At 53.2% G+C, this 18,116-nt stretch overlaps 2 protein-coding genes and 1 long non-coding RNA gene across 4 annotated transcripts; 2 read left to right on the forward strand and 1 right to left on the reverse strand.

Moving 5' to 3' along the window:
* The first annotated feature begins 1,110 nt into the window (after positions 1-1,110).
* On the forward strand, positions 1,111-4,270 carry VGF (VGF nerve growth factor inducible). 2 transcript variants are annotated; one of them, XM_020876186.2, is made up of 2 exons: positions 1,111-1,334; positions 1,866-4,270. In XM_020876186.2, exon 2 carries the CDS (start codon positions 1,886-1,888, stop codon positions 3,743-3,745), a length of 1,860 nt encoding a protein of 619 aa, XP_020731845.2. In that variant the 5' UTR covers positions 1,111-1,334; positions 1,866-1,885; the 3' UTR covers positions 3,746-4,270. The 2 variants fall into 2 exon arrangements, with proteins under 2 accessions (XP_020731845.2, XP_070316388.1); XM_070460287.1 differs by lacking the exon at positions 1,111-1,334 and adding an exon at positions 1,589-1,712.
* Positions 4,271-5,151: 881 nt separating this feature from the next.
* AP1S1 (adaptor related protein complex 1 subunit sigma 1) lies at positions 5,152-11,786 on the reverse strand. The gene is made up of 5 exons (XM_020876069.2): positions 11,677-11,786; positions 9,624-9,802; positions 8,675-8,783; positions 7,302-7,439; positions 5,152-5,937 (listed from the first exon to the last, which is right to left on the reverse strand). The coding sequence occupies exons 1-5, from the start codon at positions 11,677-11,679 to the stop codon at positions 5,890-5,892; spliced, it is 477 nt and encodes a 158-aa protein (XP_020731728.1). The 5' UTR covers positions 11,680-11,786; the 3' UTR covers positions 5,152-5,889.
* Positions 9,847-17,640, forward strand: LOC139032714 (uncharacterized). The gene is made up of 2 exons (XR_011485291.1): positions 9,847-11,547; positions 17,135-17,640. It is a non-coding gene; the product is annotated as an uncharacterized lncRNA (long non-coding RNA).
* The last annotated feature ends 476 nt before the right edge of the window (positions 17,641-18,116 follow it).

Raw genomic sequence — 18,116 nt, forward strand, 5'->3', positions numbered from 1 at the left:
CTCTAACTATCCAAGCCCCCAACCCCAAGCCCTCTAACAGGAGATTCGGACGAGGGGTCTGGTAGCAGAGAGGGGTGATTTCTGACGTTGCACTCCCACCCTCCAACCCCCACCCGCATCGCGTTCAAATCTTCCCTTTAAGCAACGAAGAGAGATTGAACTGAGTCACCCCACCCCCACCACCTGCACAACCCCCTGCCCACCAGGTCTGCTCTCGTCCTCCAAACGTCCTTTGGGGGGTAGCAGCGGGTGGGAAAGAAGCAGGAAGGTGGTGGGGAGAGGTGGCCTGAATAAGGGCACAGCGGGGGCACCAACATACGCTACAGAGTCAACTGGACAGAAGGACAGACACACCTTTTTCTCCAGACACGCACCGACCATGGACAGACACGACACAGAGGCACACATATCCTCAATCTTTCCCCTGTCTCTTCCAACTCGAATCCTTTCCGCCCAGAACACTCAAACCGCAAGATCCACCCATGTGCCCCGGCCCAGGGCACGCACCCCGCACCGCAGATCCGCGGACAGCGCCCGCAGGCGCGCAGAACCATCCCTCCTCTCTCAGGTTCACGCCGTCCTTGGGCGTGTTTCCCATGGACCCTGCAGTCAGGAGACGGAGAGTCTGGCTCCCTCCTCAGTTTTGGAGTCTTATCTTCCCCCTTCCCAGTATGGATCTCCTACTGGGGCCCAGTCAGACGCTGGGAGTGCCCCCACCCTATTCCACTCGCCGGATTCCCGCCGCTGCAGGTTGCTCTGTAACCCACCCTCCCGCCTTGCAGCGGCTCTGCATTCACCCTTCCATTCATTCTTCCATTCATTCATTCATCCTTTTCTCCTCGTCCCTCCTTCATTCATTCATAGCCCCCTGCCCCGCCCGCCTCAGCATTTCATTCATTCATTCCTTCATTCATTCATTTCCCCGGTGCTAGGCTAGCGCACGCCCCTCCAACCGAGGCCTGCAGTGCGCAGGCGCGGGCCGGGAGATGCACGCATCCTCCAATCGTTGGGCGTCCTCTCGCCTCTAGGCGCCCGCCCGCTTCCCCATGAATGAACATTGACGTCAATGGGGCGGGGCGACTCCCACGTGACCTTGCGGGCTCCTCTTTATAAGGCGGTGGCGGCGCGGGCGCTGTCCAGCGTGCTGAAGCCTGAGCGAGCGAGTCTCCCGGAGCCGCGCGGACCCAGCTGAGCCGAGCGCACTGGACGCCAGACCTCGACCATCGCTCCTATCCTAGCCACCGCTCGGAGCCGAGGCGGACGCGTCCCGATCTTCCCCTGTCCCCACCCCGCCCCGACCCTCCTCTCCACGTCCCGCGTCGTGGCACCAGCTGGTAAATACTCTGCTGTCCGTCCCTCAAACCCTCGGCAGTCGTGGGCGTGAAGGGAGGGTTTTCTCTCCCCACAGATGGGAGTGTTGAAAACACAGAGGGGAGCCCCCGGGAAGGGTCCCTGTAAATGGGGGAGTCGCCGCTTTTCTCTTGCTGCTGAAGTCGCCCACGCACCATCCGGGGAGTCCTGCGGGGAGGGAGCAGATTTTTTTTTCCCCTGCATCCTGGCTGCTTAGTATGTGGGCGCTGGCAGTGAGATGGCTCAGGGAAGGGGGCGAGGAGGCACTGGGGGAGCAAGGGTTGCAGGCGTTTCCCCATTTACACGACTCCAGAGATCGGCACAACATCGTCCTCCTTTGCTCCTAAACGTCCCTTTTCTGGGTAAGGTTAGGGGGACAAGGGAAGCCCTGGATTTCCTGATTAAATATGGGGGAAGGGGATATAAAATCAGAGAGCGGAAAAATTCTTACAGAAACCCTCTCTTTCTTTGGTCCCTTCTTCTTCTTTTTTTTTTTTTTTTTAATTTTTTTTCAGTCTCCGACAGTCCTTCGGTCATGAAATCGCTCAGGTTGCCGGCTACTATCCTCTTCTGCCTGCTCCTACTGATCAAGGGGTTGGGAGCAGCGCCCCCCGGGCACCCTGAGGCTCAGCCACCTCCTCCCAGCTCTGAGCTTAAAGAGCCGGTAGCTGGGGACGCAGTGCTCGGGCCGAAGGATGTTAGCACCCTAGAGGTCCGAGCCGCTCGAAATTCAGAGCCGCAGGACGAGGGAGAGCTTTTCCAGGGCGTGGATCCCCGGGCGCTGGCCGCGGTGCTGCTGCAGGCACTCGACCGCCCGGCCTCGCCCCCGGCGCCCGGCGGCTCCCAGCAGCGGCCAGAGGAAGAAACAGCAGAATCTCTGCTGACCGAGACCGTGCGCAGCCAGACCCACAGTCTCCCAGCGCCAGAGACCCAGGCGCCCGCGGCCCCTCCTCGCCCTCAGACTCAGGAGAATGGTGCCGAGGCTGCCGACCCCTCGGAGGAGCTCGAAGCGCTAGCTTCACTGCTTCAGGAACTGAGAGATTTCAGTCCGAGCAGCGCCAAACGTCAGCAAGAGACGGCAGCAGCAGAGACGGAAACCCGCACGCACACGCTGACCCGAGTCAACCTGGAGAGCCCCGGGCCGGAGCGCGTGTGGCGCGCTTCCTGGGGAGAGTTCCAGGCGCGCGTCCCAGAGCGCGCGCCCCTGCCGCCCCCTGCTCCCCCGCAATTCCAGGCGCGTGTGCCAGAGAGCGGACCCCTTCCCAATGTCCACCAGTTCGGGGAAGGAGGGTCCTCCCCCAAAACACACCTAGGTGAGGCATTGGCACCCTTGTCCAAGGCGTACCAAGGCCTGGCCGCTCCCTTTCCCAAGGCGCGCCGGCCGGAGACCTCCCTCCTGGGCGGCACTGAGGCGGGGGAGCGCCTTCTACAGCAAGGGCTGGCGCAGGTAGAAGCCGGGCGGCGGCAGGCGGAGGCCACCCGGCAGGCGGCGGCGCAGGAAGAGCGGCTGGCCGACCTCGCCTCCGACCTGCTGCTCCAGTATTTGCTGCAGGGCGGGGCTCGGCAGCGCGGCCTGGGGGGTCGGGGGCTGCCAGAGGAGGAGGGGGGCGGGCAAGAGACTGCGAGGCAGCAGGAGGAGGCGGAGCAGGAGAGACGCGGCGGGGAGGAGAGGGTGGGGGAGGAGGATGAGGAGGCGGCGGAGGCGGAGGCGGAGGCGGAGGAGGCGGAGAGGGCGAGACAGAACGCGCTCCTGTTCGCCGAGGAGGAGGACGGCGAAGCCGGAGCCGAAGACAAGCGCTCCCAGGAGGAGACGCCCGGCCACCGACGAAAGGAGGCCGAGGGGGCAGAGGAGGGCGGGGCGGAGGACGAGGACGACGACGAAGAGATGGACCCGCAGACGATCGATAGCCTCATTGAGCTGTCCACCAAACTCCACCTGCCCGCGGACGACGTGGTCAGCATCATCGAGGAGGTGGAAGAGAAGCGGAAGCGGAAGAAGAACGCCCCTCCCGAGCCTGTGCCGCCCCCCCGGGCCGCTCCGGCCCCTACTCACGCCCGCTCCCCGCAGCCCCCGCCCCCCGCCCCCGCCCCCGCCCGAGAAGAGCTGCCCGACTGGAACGAGGTGCTCCCGCCGTGGGATCGGGAGGAGGACGAGGTGTTTTCCCCGGGGCCCTACCACCCTTTTCCCAACTACATCCGGCCGCGGACGCTGCAGCCGCCGGCCGCCTCGCGCCGCCGCCACTACCACCACGCCCTGCCGCCTTCGCGCCACTATCCCGACCGGGAGGCCCAGGCGCGGCGCGCGCAGGAGGAGGCGGAGGCCGAGGAGCGCCGGCTGCAGGAGCAGGAGGAGCTGGAGAATTACATCGAGCACGTGCTGCTCCGGCGCCCGTGACGCGCCTCGGCCCCGGCCCCGCCCCCGCGCGTCCCCCTCCGTGTAGCCCCTCTTTCCCCCTCGGTGTTTGCATGCGCCCGGCCCCGCCCTCGGCCGCCACTCAGCCCCGCCCCCGCCCCCCGCTCCGCCCGCGGGCCGCCCCGCCCCCGCGCTGCGCCCGGACCGATCACGACTTCATCGCCGGTGGGAAGCCCGAAATCCTCGAACTCACTCGCGGGGGTCCCGGGGCCAGCACAGGCGGGCGGGTAGTCTGTGCGGGTTCCCTGCCCCCCACCTCCCCGACTCCCCGTGCGGGACCCTGTCCCCACCTAGTCCCTCTCTCGGGATGTCCCGATCTGAAACCGGAAGAAGCATTTCCAGTTAACTGTGTGAAGCGTCTTGTCTCCCTCCCCCTGGGCCTCCCGAGAGCCACTCTGCCCTCTCTGGATCGCTGTGAATTTACCCCTTCTTTCCCTACTCTGTTGTAAATACCCCTCACGGAGGAAATAGTTTTGCTAAGAAATAAAAGTGACTATTTTATTAGGACTTTGTTCTCGGTTATTCACCCGTCCCCTTGGGCCTGTGTGGTCCTTCCCAAGGGGCGGTGAGGGCAGCGCCAGCCACCTCCTGCTCAAAAGCGAGAGTTGAGTGATAGAATCTCTTTCAACCATATTTAAGGGGCGGGGGTAGAATAGGTTCACATCCTTTAGAAAGCCCTAAATTCCACTACCAGCTTGACTGTTAGTCACAAGACCCCACGACCTGGGCAGAGAAATGCAGAGTAAATAAGGGACTGCAGCTCTGGGCCACCTAGTAAGATCTTTGAACCATCTCAGGCCCACTCAGGCAGTATGGGGGGCTCCCCACCGCCCCTGCTCCACCTTCCCCACCCACCTTCCTTAACTGCTCCCTAAATTCCCTGGACCTCGGTACTTCACAAGACCACCACCTCCTATGGGGAGGTGTTGGCAGCTAGAGAAACATTCCGGTTTTAGCTGCTTATCAAACCTTTTCTAAGCATATACATGCATGCTCAGTCGTGTCTGATTCTTTTACAAACCTACGGACTGTAGCCTGCCAAGACCCTCTGTCCATGGGATTTCCCAGGCCAGAATCCTGGAGTGGGTAGCCATTCCCTTCTCCAGGGGATCTTCCTGACTCAGGGATTGAACTTGAGTCTCCTGCATTGGCAGGCGGATTCTTTACCACTGAGCCACCAGGGAAGCCCTGCATAGGACATACTTATCCTAAAAAATCATTATTCATTATTATAAGAAACTGAACTGGGTGTCCTCTTCTGTTTTTTGACCCTGAATTGGGCAATCCTAGTTCCAGGGAAGAGTGGAATGGAATGGGCAGGGTTCCATTTCTGTCCTCACTGATCCCAGCAGCCCTGCCTACCTTCACAGAGCCTTAGCAAGCCAAAGTCCAGAAATGCTTTTCCTTTTATTTCAGAGAGAAGGAAAAAGAATCAAACACTTTCCCCACCCACCCCCTTAGCTCCTGCCTCACCCAGAATTGAAGAAGAGTGAAGGAGGGACAGGGCCCAGTCTTCTGTAAAGCCTGCCCTCCCCCCAGTCCTCCCTTCCCTCAAAGTAGCAAGGTTAGAAAAAAATTAACTATGTTGTTCCTCCCCGGGCACTGGACAGAGGCCCCACTGCAGCCAAGAAGGAAGGGGAGGGGCAGATGAGGGAAAAGGACTTCCCTCTGGAGACACAGAAGTCCCCCTCCCAGGCAGAGAGGCCGCCCTCCCCCAGCTGGCAGCGGAGAGGGCTGGAGGTAGGTTATGGGGCAGGGAGAAGAGAAGAGCCCTGAAAACCTTTTCCCTTTAACCTGACATATTTATATATTTACAGTTATAAGGGTGGGGGGAAGTTTGGGGTGACACTGGTTCTTCAAAGGCAGGGAATGAAAGCCAAATAGCACCCCCGACTTGGTCACATTTTCCTGCCTCCTAGCTCCTTAAAACCTTCAGTGGGAAAAGGGGAAACAGGAGGTAGGGGGTGGAGGGAGGGAATGTTTGAGGGTCCTGAGCCCACAGCTCACTGCAGAAAAAGGTGAGGCAGCAGAGCAGGCGCAGCTGGGTCCCACCAAGAGAGAAAGGGCCACCGACGCCCCACCTCTGCACCAGATCCCCACATCTCCACTCGGCCCCGGGGCGGGGGCTATGCCAGACCCATCTCCTCCAGCACACTGCGTGGCGACTCATCCTCCTAAGGCAGAGACAGACAGAGGGTGATGGGGAGACACCAGGAGAGACGGGGTAAGGGTGAGGGGGGCAGGGAGGGCAGCAATCACAAGGGCAGACCAGGGTGGGGGGGGGGGGACGACACAGAGAGACACGGGGGAGAAGGGAGAGAGAAGCCCAAATAAGCCCAAGGCTGGAATGGCTGGGGACCCTTCAGGGGAGCACCCCAGCCTCCTGAGACCACCCTATAGAGCCAACCGAGGCCACCAGGCTGAGTCCACCACCACCCAGAGAACCCAAAGCCAGGAGCTTGGTGAGCAGGGGCCTTGACCTTACTTGCTGAAGGGAAGAGGAAAACGGGGGCTGAGGGGGGGGCTGGGAAACCTGCTTTCCCAGGGCTGGAGGTGGCAGATGGTTGGGTGGGACCTTTTTTTTTTTCTCCAGAGTCGGGGGAGGTGGTAAGAAGTTGGCATCGGGTCCCCAAGGAAAGGTGGACCAGACTGCAGAGAGATGAGTCATAAGGGTCTGAGCAGATCACTAGTAACAGGGTGGGTGTGTGACCGCCAGGGCACGTATGTGTGTGTGTGTGTGTGTGTGAGTGTGTGTGTGTGCATGTGTGAGTGTGTGTGTGCGAGTGTGTGTGTGTGTGTGCATGTGTGTGTGTGTCTGTGTGTGAGAGAGAGAGAGATGAGGGGAGCTGGACCAGTGAGGTGGCAAGTCGGATTCTGCCCTTTCTCCTGCTGCATGGATGAGCCCCCCCCTCTCCCCCTCCTCAGAGCCAGCTCAGGCCGGCTTGCTCATCACTGCAGGTTCCGGTGACTCATCTCCTTGCACCAAGGCTCAGCGGTGGCACAGCAGAGAGGGGGCAGGCAGTAATGGGGTGAGGGCGGGGGTGTCGGATAAAAGAGAGAGTCAACAACCAGGTGCCCTCAGCCCCACCCCCCAAATCCCCAGGGCAAAACTCTGCTTCTCAGCAGCAGAGGCTTTGAGTGTGTGTGTGTGTTTTACAAAAAGGGAAAACCCTAGGGAAGAAAAAGAATGACCTATTGTGTACCCCTTCCCCAATTCTCCAGGCAACCCTAAAGACCAAGAGAAGCACGGGACAAAGGTGATCTGGCTGGGATGAGACACTCTGGGTCTCGGAAGAAGGACGGGGGAATTGGTCCAGGTGGGCTGTCTGCCACCCCCACTACCTCCTACCCTGAGCAGTCAGGGCTTGAGGGTCAGCTGGCCAGCTTGGCAGCGTGAGGGCCAGACGCCACAGGGAGGGGGGCCGTTTCGGTAGCAGCGGGAAGTGGGCAGCTGGGGTCCGCAGGCGAGGGGTCCAGGGTAGGGAGGGCGCCCTCGGCCACGGTCCTCTTCCTCCTCCTCACTGTCCCGGACCCGTACCTCCTGCAGTAGGTCTGCCTGCTCGATGGCCTTCAGCACACTCTTCTTGGAGGTGTCCTGGACATCTCCCCCCATCAGAAACTCATCCAAGATGAAGTAGGCCTTCTCAAAGTTGAAGATGATGTCCAGCTCACAAACCTGAGGGTGGGGGGAGGAGGCAGAGGTGAGGGTCAAGGTGCCTTCTCCCCCCTCACCTGCACCCCAGCCTCCCCAACTCTTTCCCCACCTTGGCTCCATGGCCTTCATGACCACTCCTCTCCACCTTGGGTTCTCGCCCCAGATCTATGTCCTCCCGACCCCTAGGCTTTCGTCCTGGGTTCAGCTTTTCCTTCTTCTCTTGCGTCTCCCTCTGTGACCATGAGATATTAGTTGCTCAACTCTACCCTTGACCCTGATTCCTGTTGCCTTCTCTCCTAAATCTATGGCACCATCCTACCAGAGGTTGGGTCATCTTCCCCACCCATCCCCACCCCACCCCCTGTACCCCCAGGTGCTGTGACACAGCAGGGAACTCAGAGACTCTGGATCACCGAATAAATGACTTCAGTTTTAGGCCGCACTCTGACACTAACCAGCTAACTCTTATTTTAGTCAATAAGTCATGTCCGACTCTTTTGTGACCCCATATACTGTAGCCCGCCAGGCTCCTCTGTCCATGCGATTTCCCAGGCAAGAATACTGGAGTGGGTTGCCATTTCCTTCTCCAGGGGATCTTTCCAACCCAGGGATCGAACCCATGTCTCTTGCATTGGCAGGCGGATTCTTTATCACTGAGCCAGGAAAGCCTAGAAGGAAACTAGCTAACTCTACATGCCATTTAACTTCTCTGAGTCTGTTTTCTCTTCCAAAAATGGAGACACCAACACCTACTCATGGAATGAGGAGCAAACAGGAGAACCTGAAAGCTCTTTGTAAACTGTTAAGTGAAACACAAATCATGGAGTTATTACTATTCCCCATCTAAGATATGAGCTCACTGCCAGTGCCCAGACTGTAGCTCAGATCAGTTCATTCAGAATCTCTGTGGGTGATACCCAGGCATCACTATTGTTTTAAAAAAAACTCTACAGAAGACTCCAAAGCAAAGTCAAGGTCAGGAACCACTGATACTATCTGAACGTGGCCTCTGACCTTGTGTGGGAAGTTTGAGCTGTGGCAGATTCTGGTTCCCACCCTTCTCCTGTGGCGGTGAGGGGGGGGGGCTGATTAAGAGGCATGGCTAATAGGCTTAAGGCTTAAAGAGGGAGATTAATTACTGTTCTCACTGTTCCAACTTCCCCTTTCCTGAGACAGGACAGAGAATGGAAGGGTCCCAAAGTCTGGTAGAAAGAGGGGATTGCCGGGCATGGAAACGGGTGGGTGGAGAGACTTACGCTGCCAAAGTATTTGTCCAGGAGCTCCACATATCGGTGGATCAGCTCCAGCGTGATGAGCTCATTGTCTTGGCCCTCGATGGCACAGCAGAAGTAGAGGCTGGCGTATCTGAGGACAGGGACATAGGAGGGATGGATGGCTGGGAGTGCTGCCGGGGCTGCTTCGGGACCCAGGCATTCTGTGCCCGAACCTCCCGTTTCCCCCAACTCCTGATCTGTGTCCTTACTGGACACAGGTGGGGTAGATCCAGGGTAAGCAAATAGTAATTCACTGTGTCTCTTAGTGCCTCTCATAAACACAGGCAAAGACACAAGTTCTTTCCCTCTTGACCTCTGACCCATTCAGTTTGACTCAGCAAAAACCTGAGCCAACAAATTCACCTGCTCAGAGGAGGAACCACAAAGAGTTTGTGTGTTTGTGAGTGTGTGAATTGGCAAAGTGGCACAGGGTCTACGATTGTTCAGTGAGGCTGCAAGGGATGTGTGCAATCAGTAAGATTGGGCCTTTGGGACAGAGGGTAGGTGTGTGAAGTAGGCACCAGGCTTGAGCAAAACCAAAAGGGAACAAGAATCTCTTCAAGGTGAATTTGGAAAGTAAAGGATGGCTGGAGTTCATCACTGCCTTCCAGATGTCCTTGGCTCTCAGCTCTCCCAGACCTAGTTAGTTAAGTGTTAGCGACTCTTTGGACTATAGCTTGCCAGGCTCCTCTTGCCATGGGATTCTCCAGGCAAGAATACTGGAGCAGATAGCTATTCCCTTCTCCCGGGGATCTTCCCAACCAAGGGATAGAACCCAGGCCTCCTGCATTGCAGGCAGATTCTTTACTGTCTGAGGCACCAGGGAACCTCTGCCAGACATACGGGACTGCCCATTTGCCAGCCAGGTGAACCCATCCCAGACCCCAGTCAGGCAGGATCCAGGCAGGCCTGAAAGTAAGTGAGGAGTCACCTCTTGTAGACCACTTTGAGGTCCCTCCACTCCAGGAAGCTGCACATCTTGGGCTTGCGCGCCAGAACCACCTGCATCAGCTCGCGAACCATCTTCTTCCGCTCCTTGTCTGAGGTGGCCAGGTACCATTTCTGCAGCCGCAGCTTCCCCTGCCGGCTGAACAGGAGCATGAACCGCATCTGGGGGTGGGGGGGGGGGCGGGGTAGGGAGAGGAAGGAGGAGTCAGAGCAGAGGTGTAGAGCTTTGGTTCTCTGAGCTTGTTTCCTCTAAAACCACACAGTCCCAAACTCCTCCCATTCAACTCTTCTCTCCTCATAGACCCTACTTTCTTCAAAACAGCAGCCCTTCTCGTCAACTGGGGATTCCCATCAGCCAGTGCCTTTCCTTGGAGGGGGCGTCAGAGTTTCTGAGTCTGTTGTGTGGGTTTGAATCTTGGCTCTACTAGTTGAGAAATTTGCCCTGGTCATTACTGCAGGTCTCTGGGCTTCAGTTCCCTCGTGTGTCAGATGGAAATAATAAAAGTACCTACCTTACAGAATTGTTAGGTGGAACTGACATAGGAAATAGCGCCTGGCACGAAGTAAGCATTATAACACCTTGGATGTCATTATTATTATTCCTGACTTGCTGTTTCCTAAACCTGGTTTCCAAAGGTCAGTAAAATGCTAGCACAGTGACTAGCAGCCCCTTAGTTGATGGCAAAGAGATGTCTGCTTTCTTTTCTGCTCTTTCTACCCACCGCCATCCTAAAATCAGGTATTTTCTTTCCAAGAAGCTACCCCTCTGCCCCATCCTAGCTATATACCCTAGCCAATGTCCCCAACACACTGCCCTCCATTCCTATGCCCGGTGGTATCCTTTATGTTAGCACAAGATACCAGGAGCCCCTAGATTCCACCACCCTCCACTCCAGGCATATAGCCAGAGGTATTCCTTTTTTTTTTTTTAGAGGTATTCCTTTTTTCTTCCTTTTAGGGTGCCTCCCTAACATGCCCACACCTCCCCAGATACCAGGTGATCAATTTCCCTTTCCGTTCTTCAGTTTGGACCCAGCCATTCTGGGTGGCTCGCCTAGGGAATGTTCCTGGAACAAGCACAGGAGGTGGAGCGGGAAGACGTGCAGAGTTCTCACTACCCCGTGCACCCCCAGTTTCCCATTTCCAGGGGGTGGGGGCGCCAGGCCACATCCTGGAGTCATCTCCCTCCCCCTGTAGCTCTTCTTTCCGTGTATGCCACCAGGGCTGGAGTCCTGGGTGTGTGGAACACTGCTAGCCTAGACGGCTACAGATCAGAATTCAAGAGAACTGTATTTCTTGCTCGCGGGGAAGGGGAAGCGCTGCTAGCGTGGCCGGAGGGCAAAAGAGTGGTGCAAGGGAGGCTAGGATGGGAGGGTGGACCAGGGAGCAGGAAGACGGAAGGCCTGCGTTCCGGAAAGAGGATAGGGTAGAGGGGCGGAGAGCCAAGAGCACCGGAGCCGGGAAGCCAAAGCCTGGGTCCCAGAGAGCAAAACTCGAGCCCACCTGGCTTCCCCCACCTCATCCCCGCCTCCAGGTGGGCAGGACGGCAAACCGAGGCAGGACATACACGCCTCGCACCCGAAACGATCCCCTCCCACACACCGGCCTCCCCGCAGGCCGCCGCTCCACTCTGGGCTGCACGTGGACGGAGGGTCTCGGAGACAGGCGACCCCCGCCGCCTCCGTCCGCCAGCAGGCCCCCGAGTCCCCATTCCTCGCGCGAGTTCCCTGCGGCAGTGATTCGGACCCCTGAAATCGCGACCCGCGCGCTGCCCCTGGCTCCGGACGGTTCTGCCGCTCCCTAGTCACCTCCCTCTCGCCCTACAAATGCGCCCACTCCCCGCCGCTTCTCCCAAAAGCCATTTCCAGCTGCTCTTCCTTCCGAGGCCGGCTCGCCCACCCGTCCAGGTAAGTGAGGGCCTCTGAGAACTGGAAGAAGGAAAAGAGCGTCTCTCACAGAGGGCAGCCCCCAAGGACCCCTGCAGGTGCAGCCCACGCCCCTCGGTCCCCCCTCCCCTCCCGCTTCGCACAGCCTACCATCCTGCAGCCTCCGGCCCAGCGCGTCCCTCTTCGGCCACCGTAGGCGCCAGCTCCACTCCCTTTCTTACCCTTTCGCCTCCTTCCCTCCCTCTCGCTTGAAGCCCCGCCCCGTCCGCCTGGGCGCCGGGAACCAATGCGCTGCGTACTGCGCAGGCGCCGACGCCGCGGGGCGCGCAGGCCGGGCCGGAGGCGGAGAAGCGGTGGCCATGGCAACCAGGTCCTTGACTTCAGCTTTGAGTAGCCCTGTCGTCATGGAAACAAGGCTGTCTGGTGGGCTGGTTGGAAGATGGGGGAGGAGGACAATAAGGTCCTCGCGCTTTGGAACCTAGGGGGGAAAAGGCGGGAAAAGGGGTGACAGGTGGATAAGATGACCCCTGGAGTTTGTGAGGAAGTAGGGTGATTTAATGGAAGGGGTGTGGGCGATTGAGAGGGAGCAGGGTGGAAACTATCTGTGGAGAAGGAGGAATGATGAGGAAGGCAAAGACAAAGGGTGGTGGTGGGGCAGGTATGAGAAAAGTATGGAGCTCAAAATAGATATCTACTGAGAACCTGCTGGATGCAACAACACTCGAAGTAAGAGAAAGGTGTAGGTAATGAGGCAGATGAGAAATAAAAAGAGGAGAAGCTGATAGAAAAGTGATGTAAAGAAGAGGATGAGAAATATGATTAAGAGGAAAGAAAGAGGAAGAAATACAGAAAATCTTGAAAAGTTAGCATGGGTGAAAGCTAAAAAGGGACAGTGTAACCCAGACACGAGTGTAAAGATGAGACGGAGATAAATTGCAATACATGTTTTTTGACAGGATTTGCAAGTGTGAGTGTTCACATGCTAAAGGACTTTGCATATACATGAATAAGAGGAAATCTTAAATTTCGTCATGCCAAAAGCTTAATGGTATATTTCTAGACAATTGTTGGTAACTAATGATGAAGTGACTTAGCAGCAGCAGCAATGATGCTGTTATTTTCGAGTAGCACTTGAAGCAATTGTTGGTAAGGCCCTACCTGTCTCCACTTTGTGTTCTTCTTACTCTTTTTTTTATGGAGGTCATATGCTTTAGTTGCAAGACGGTGGGCTTAATTCACCTGTGATGCAATCTGGTCTCTGACCCTTACCTGATGTACAGTCTCGGGTGGGTCATTTAAACCTCCATTTCCTCATTTAAAAAATGAAGATAGCAATACCAACCTTGCAAGTCTGATTTGAGGCTGGATAGAAAGTATCTGAAACATTGTCAACAGTTGATATTGTAATATCAGTAGTAATTACTGATAACAGTAGTAATTACTACTATTTGCTTTTCCCAACTTCTTTCTTCTAGTACTTTTTCTTCATCCTTTCTTTTTCATGTCCTTTTCTCCTCTGCCTATGACATAGGCTTGCCAATGGCATAGATGTTGGCTGAACTATCTTGGTGTTATTTTTTTAGGTCAGAAATAATGTCAATAAGTTAAGTTGTTAAAGTTAGAAAGGGTACTTTGTTACAGAGTGAAAAGAAGGAGTGAGAGTGTGTAAGAAGGACAGAAGGCAAAATAATAGAATGTGCTCATAGGGGAGAGGAGAAGGTTGTTTATAAAGAAGTAATGAGCAGTGAGGCAAAGAAGAGATCTAGGTAACAGCCCGAGGAAGTGTGGAAGATCCAGAGATGTAAACTCCTACACTCCTTGAAAAGATGGCATTTTCTAGAATTCCTTATCTCAACATGCTGTGCCTAGCTGCAGAGAAGATAAGGTTCATGAGAGCATTGTTAGAAATATTGGTTTTGCTCATGTAGAATCATAGACCTAAGTGGTTTAAACTAGCTAGAAGATGGTGGACTATGTTTCTTCATTGTTAGTGAATGATATACATAGGTAGCCTATGGGTTAGAGGCTCCAATAAACTTGTATCTGCAGGTAAGTTTGGATTTGATGCAGTGGGAAGTTGGGAGTCATTATGATTGTCCAAGCTGATGAATAACTTGGTGAAAACATTTTCAGAAGGTTAATCTTATAGTAATATGGAGATGATCTGAAAGAACAAATGGAAGGCTGCAAGATCATCTGGGACAGGAGTCCCCAACCTCCAGGAGCTAATGCCTGATGATTTAAGGTGGAGCTGGTGTAATAATAATTGAAATAAAGTGCACAGTAATTATAGTGTGCATGAATCATCCCGAAACCACCCCTAGCCATGCATGGAAAAATTATCTTCCATGAAACTGGCCCCTGGTACCCAAAATGTTGGGGACCACCAGTCTAGTAGGCAGTTTTGGGAATCTAGACACAAAGATGAAATGAAAAGTGAAAGTGAAAGTCACTTAGTCATGTCTTACTCTTTGGGACCCCATGGCCTATACAGTCCATGGAATTCTCCAGGCCAGAATACTTTCCCTTCTCCAGGGGACCTTCCCATTCCAGGGTAGAGCCCAGGTCTCCCACATTGCAGGTGGATTCTTTACCAGCTGAGCCAGAAGAGAAGCCTAAGAATACTGGAGTGGGTAGCCTATCCCTTCTCCAGCAGATCTTCCCAACCCAGGAATTGAGAACCGGGGTCTCCTTTACCAACTGAGCTATGAGGGAAGCCCATGGAGTTGGACAAATTGGAGAGATACCTGTAATGGGCCAGTCAATTGAAGCTGCGAACTCATCTAAGTAGCAAAGGAAGAAGAATCAAAGATGAGCCTGAAGGATTAGTGATGCCATTTGTATAAATGGAAAAATAGAAGGGGTGAGATTCTCCTTCATAGGTGCAATCGGTGTTTGTGTTGTCATCTGGCAAAGCCCATGCTGACACCTCCCTGAGCCTTCCCTCATCTGGTAGTAGAAGTAGTTCCTGCGGGGGTGGAAGGGGGGTCCAGATGGCCCCCGAAGCCTTTCATTTCTGAGTCTGTGATCTGTCTTTCTCCCTCTTCTGATGATGCTCCCTGTAACCATTTTTGGCTCATTCTTTAAGTAGTCATTGTTCTCTGATGATGTCATTTGGAGTCATCTCTGAGTTTTTTTTTAACTTCTTTTTTAACTAAGCAACTGAGACCTTATCATATGCTGTTCATAAGAATCCTGAATACTTTGTGTGGTAGATGTTTGCCATTATTTCTCACTTCCCTGGCTCTAAACCCCCTTCCTAGGGTTTGGGAATCCTCACGTTATAATGCCAGGGGGAAATAGCACAACCTTGCAGTGTAGCATTTGACTTTGCTTTTTGTGCCCACAGCATGAGCCTGTCTGCTGGACTCGGCCGATCCATGCACCCACCTGGACTTTGATCCAGGAGGGAATGAGGTGGGGATGGGGTAATGAGGACAGGTAAGGGTCCTGAATCCTTTGACTTCTGAATTCAAAGTATTGAATTTGAATTCTGAAGGGTCCTGAATACCTCTGAATTCTGGCAGAGGGTCAGAGGACAAAACCTAGGGTGCAGGTGGAGTGGCACCAATGGCAGCACCCTGTGCTAGTGAGGGGTACCGTGTAGGCATCCCATGATTTGTGATTTGGGCCACTGTCTCTAGCATGAGACCTTCTGCTGGTTCTCTGGCGCTCCTGACAATTCCTTGAGCTCCCCAGTTTCCTTTTGTGTTTCATTTAGCCAGAGTCGGTTTCAATCCCCGGTAACTCGGGACTCTGGTAAACTTGGTGATCAGGTTGTATCGTCTGTTGACCACACATGTGAGTTGGCCCCACCTGTTCAGCTGGTTCGGAAGCGCCTCGTGGGAAGGTGTCTTACTCACCTTTTATTTTTTTACAGCACCTATCACAGTGCTGGTTGGTTGACTTCAGTTATGATTGGTGTGCATGCTTACCTAATCTAGATCTTTTTTTAAATTTTAATTTATTCATTTATTTTTGTCTATGCTGGAGCTTTCTCAGGTTGCGGTGCCCATTGCGATGGCTTCCCTTGTTGCGGCCCTCAGGCTTCAGTAGTTGTGGTTCAGGAACTCTAGAGCTGGTGCTCACTAATTATGGTGGGCAGGCTGTTGTCCGCAGCACATGGGATCTTCCCAGACCAGGGATCTAACCTGAGTCACCTGCCTTGGCAGGAGGTGAACTCTTCACTACCGGACCACTAGGGAAGTCCTAGATATTTAAATCTTACTTCTCACCCCAAATATGCTAAATTCTAATTTCGAAATAGTAGTACCTATCTAGTATCTATTATTCCTGCTAGAGGACAAGCTGTCTTCATTTTCTTTTTCTTGTAAAAATAGTTATTTGGCTGCACCAGGTCTTTGTTATGGCAGGCAGTATTTTTAGTTGCAGCAGGTGAGACCTAGTTCCTTAACCGGAGGTGGAACCTCGGCTCCACTCCATGCGTTAGGAGCTCGGAGTCTTAGCCACTGGGCCACCAGGCCTTCCTTTTCTGTTGCTCCTGTGTTGAGCACAGTGCCTGGCATGCAGCAGATGCCACTGTTTGTTGAATAAATGTCCTGGATTCCCCCACTCGAAAGTTCCATTGTCATCTCAAACTTCCTTTGCCACAAATGAGTACCTTCCTTCTCCCTTCCCCTGAAACCATCTCATCTCTTGGTTTCTCAGCTACCTTTTTCTCAGTTTGCAGACTCTAAGCCTTGGACATGAAGGATGACAAAAAGCTTGGCTGTTCAAGGGATAAAGATCAGACTGCTTGGTTAGACTAAGAGAAGGTGTATGAAAAAAGGGGAGTCGACTGGCTCGGTTATCAGAGGAGGGAGGCAGCCATCTGAAAACCACCCTGGTGACTTGGGGCTTCATTCTCAGATGACTTGAACCCACCTTGTTATTATTTATTTTTCTTTGTGATTTTGTTCACATTGTTTTCTGGAATGCCCTGCCATTCTCTCCCAACAGACCCAAATCCCTCTTATTCATCCTATAAGTCTGAACCAAGCAGCCAGTCCTGATGACCCTTTACACTCTAGTCTAGTCTAGCGACTATTTCTGCAGTGTTCCTTTCAACCATTTTTGCAGTGACTTCCCAGGTGGCACAGTTGAAAGAAGCTACCTGCCGATGCAGGAGGTGCAAGAGATGCAGCTTCCATCCCTGGATTGGGAAGATCCCCCAGAGTAGGAAATGGCAACTCGCTCCAGTATTCTTGCCTGAAAAATTCCACGGACAGAGGAGCCTGGTGGGTTACAGTCCATGGGGTTGCCAAGAATCGGACATGACTAACTGAGTGACTGAGGATGCAGTATACCCACAACATTTCAGCTTTTTGGTGTCTCTTCTCTGTAGAGGCAGGCAGACCTTATTTTATTATGCTTTGTTTTATTGTGCTTCACAGATCCTGAGTTGTTTTTTTTTTAACAAGTTGAAGGTTCATAGCAACCCCACATTGAACAAGCCTATTAACACTATTTTTCCAACAATATTTGCTCACTTCGCATCTCTTTGTCACATTTTCGTAATCCTTGTGATATTTTAAACTTCTAAATTACTATGATCTTTGTTATGGTGACCTGCGATTGGTGACCTTTGATATTACTGTTGTAACTATAGATGCAGTGGGAAAAGCAAGAGAGCTAGAAGTGGAGCCTGAAGATGTGACTGAATTGCTGTAATCTCATGATAAAACTAACGGATGAAGAGTCTTTTATTCCAAGTGAGCAAAGAAAGTAGTTTCTTGAGATAGAATTTACTCCTGGTGCTGTTGCCGAGAAGAAGGCTGAAGTGACAAGGAAGGAGTGAGAGTATTACATAAACTTAGTTGATAAAGCTATGGCAAGGTTAGAGGGCATTGCCTCTCATTCTGAAAGAAGCTCTGCTATAAGTAAAGTGCTATCAAACGGCATTGCATGCTACGGAGAAACTGTGAAAGGAAGAGTCAATCAATGCAGTCGATCATTGTTGTCCTATTTTAAGAAATTGTCACCGCCGTCTCAGCCTTTAGCAGCCACCACCCTGATTAGTTAGCAGTCATCAATATCACGGCAAGACCTTCCACCAGCAAAGAGATTAAAATTATGATGGTTAGTATTTCTTAGCAATAAAGTATTTATAAAGTCCGTACATGTTTCTTATTTATTTATTTTGCAGTAGAATTGGTATGCAACATTATATTAGTTTCAAGTGTACAACATAATAATTCGACATTTGTACACACTACAAAGTGACCCCCACAATAAGTCTAGTTAATGCCCCACCACCATAAAATTGATGCCCTTAAATCTTTTTCCCCTCCAAATTCCTTCCCCTCTCATAAACAGATAATCTATTCTGTGTATCTGTGAGTGTTGTTTTGTTTTCTTTCCTTTCACTTATTCTCGGTTTTGTTTTTGAGATTCCACAAACAAGGAAGCCTTACAGTGTAGTCTTTCTCTGACTTACCTTACTTAGAATACCCTCAGCTTCCTGCGATCCGTGTTGTCACAGACAGCAAGATGTCCTTTATTATGTAAAGTCCATAAATTTTTTAAGACATAATGTTATTGCACACTTAATAGACTTCAGCACAGTATAAATATAACTTTTACATGCACTG

Source organism: Odocoileus virginianus, chromosome 33 (genome assembly GCF_023699985.2).
Source record: "Odocoileus virginianus isolate 20LAN1187 ecotype Illinois chromosome 33, Ovbor_1.2, whole genome shotgun sequence".
Lineage (NCBI taxonomy): Eukaryota > Metazoa > Chordata > Mammalia > Artiodactyla > Cervidae > Odocoileus > Odocoileus virginianus.

Bases quoted from the DNA above. Each gene is read 5' to 3' on its own strand.
- AP1S1 (XM_020876069.2), bottom strand. The intron at 8,784-9,623 runs GTGACTCCTCAC...CCCTGTCCTCAG, and splicing joins CTCAAAGTGGTCTACAAGAG to ATACGCCAGCCTCTACTTCT. The intron at 7,440-8,674 runs GTAAGTCTCTCC...CCCCACCCTCAG, and splicing joins TGGACAAATACTTTGGCAGC to GTTTGTGAGCTGGACATCAT.
- VGF (XM_070460287.1), top strand. From the start codon at position 1,589: ATGGCTCAGGGAAGGGGGCGAGGAGGCACTGGGGGAGCAAGGGTTGCA. The intron at 1,713-1,865 runs GTAAGGTTAGGG...ATTTTTTTTCAG, and splicing joins CCTAAACGTCCCTTTTCTGG to TCTCCGACAGTCCTTCGGTC.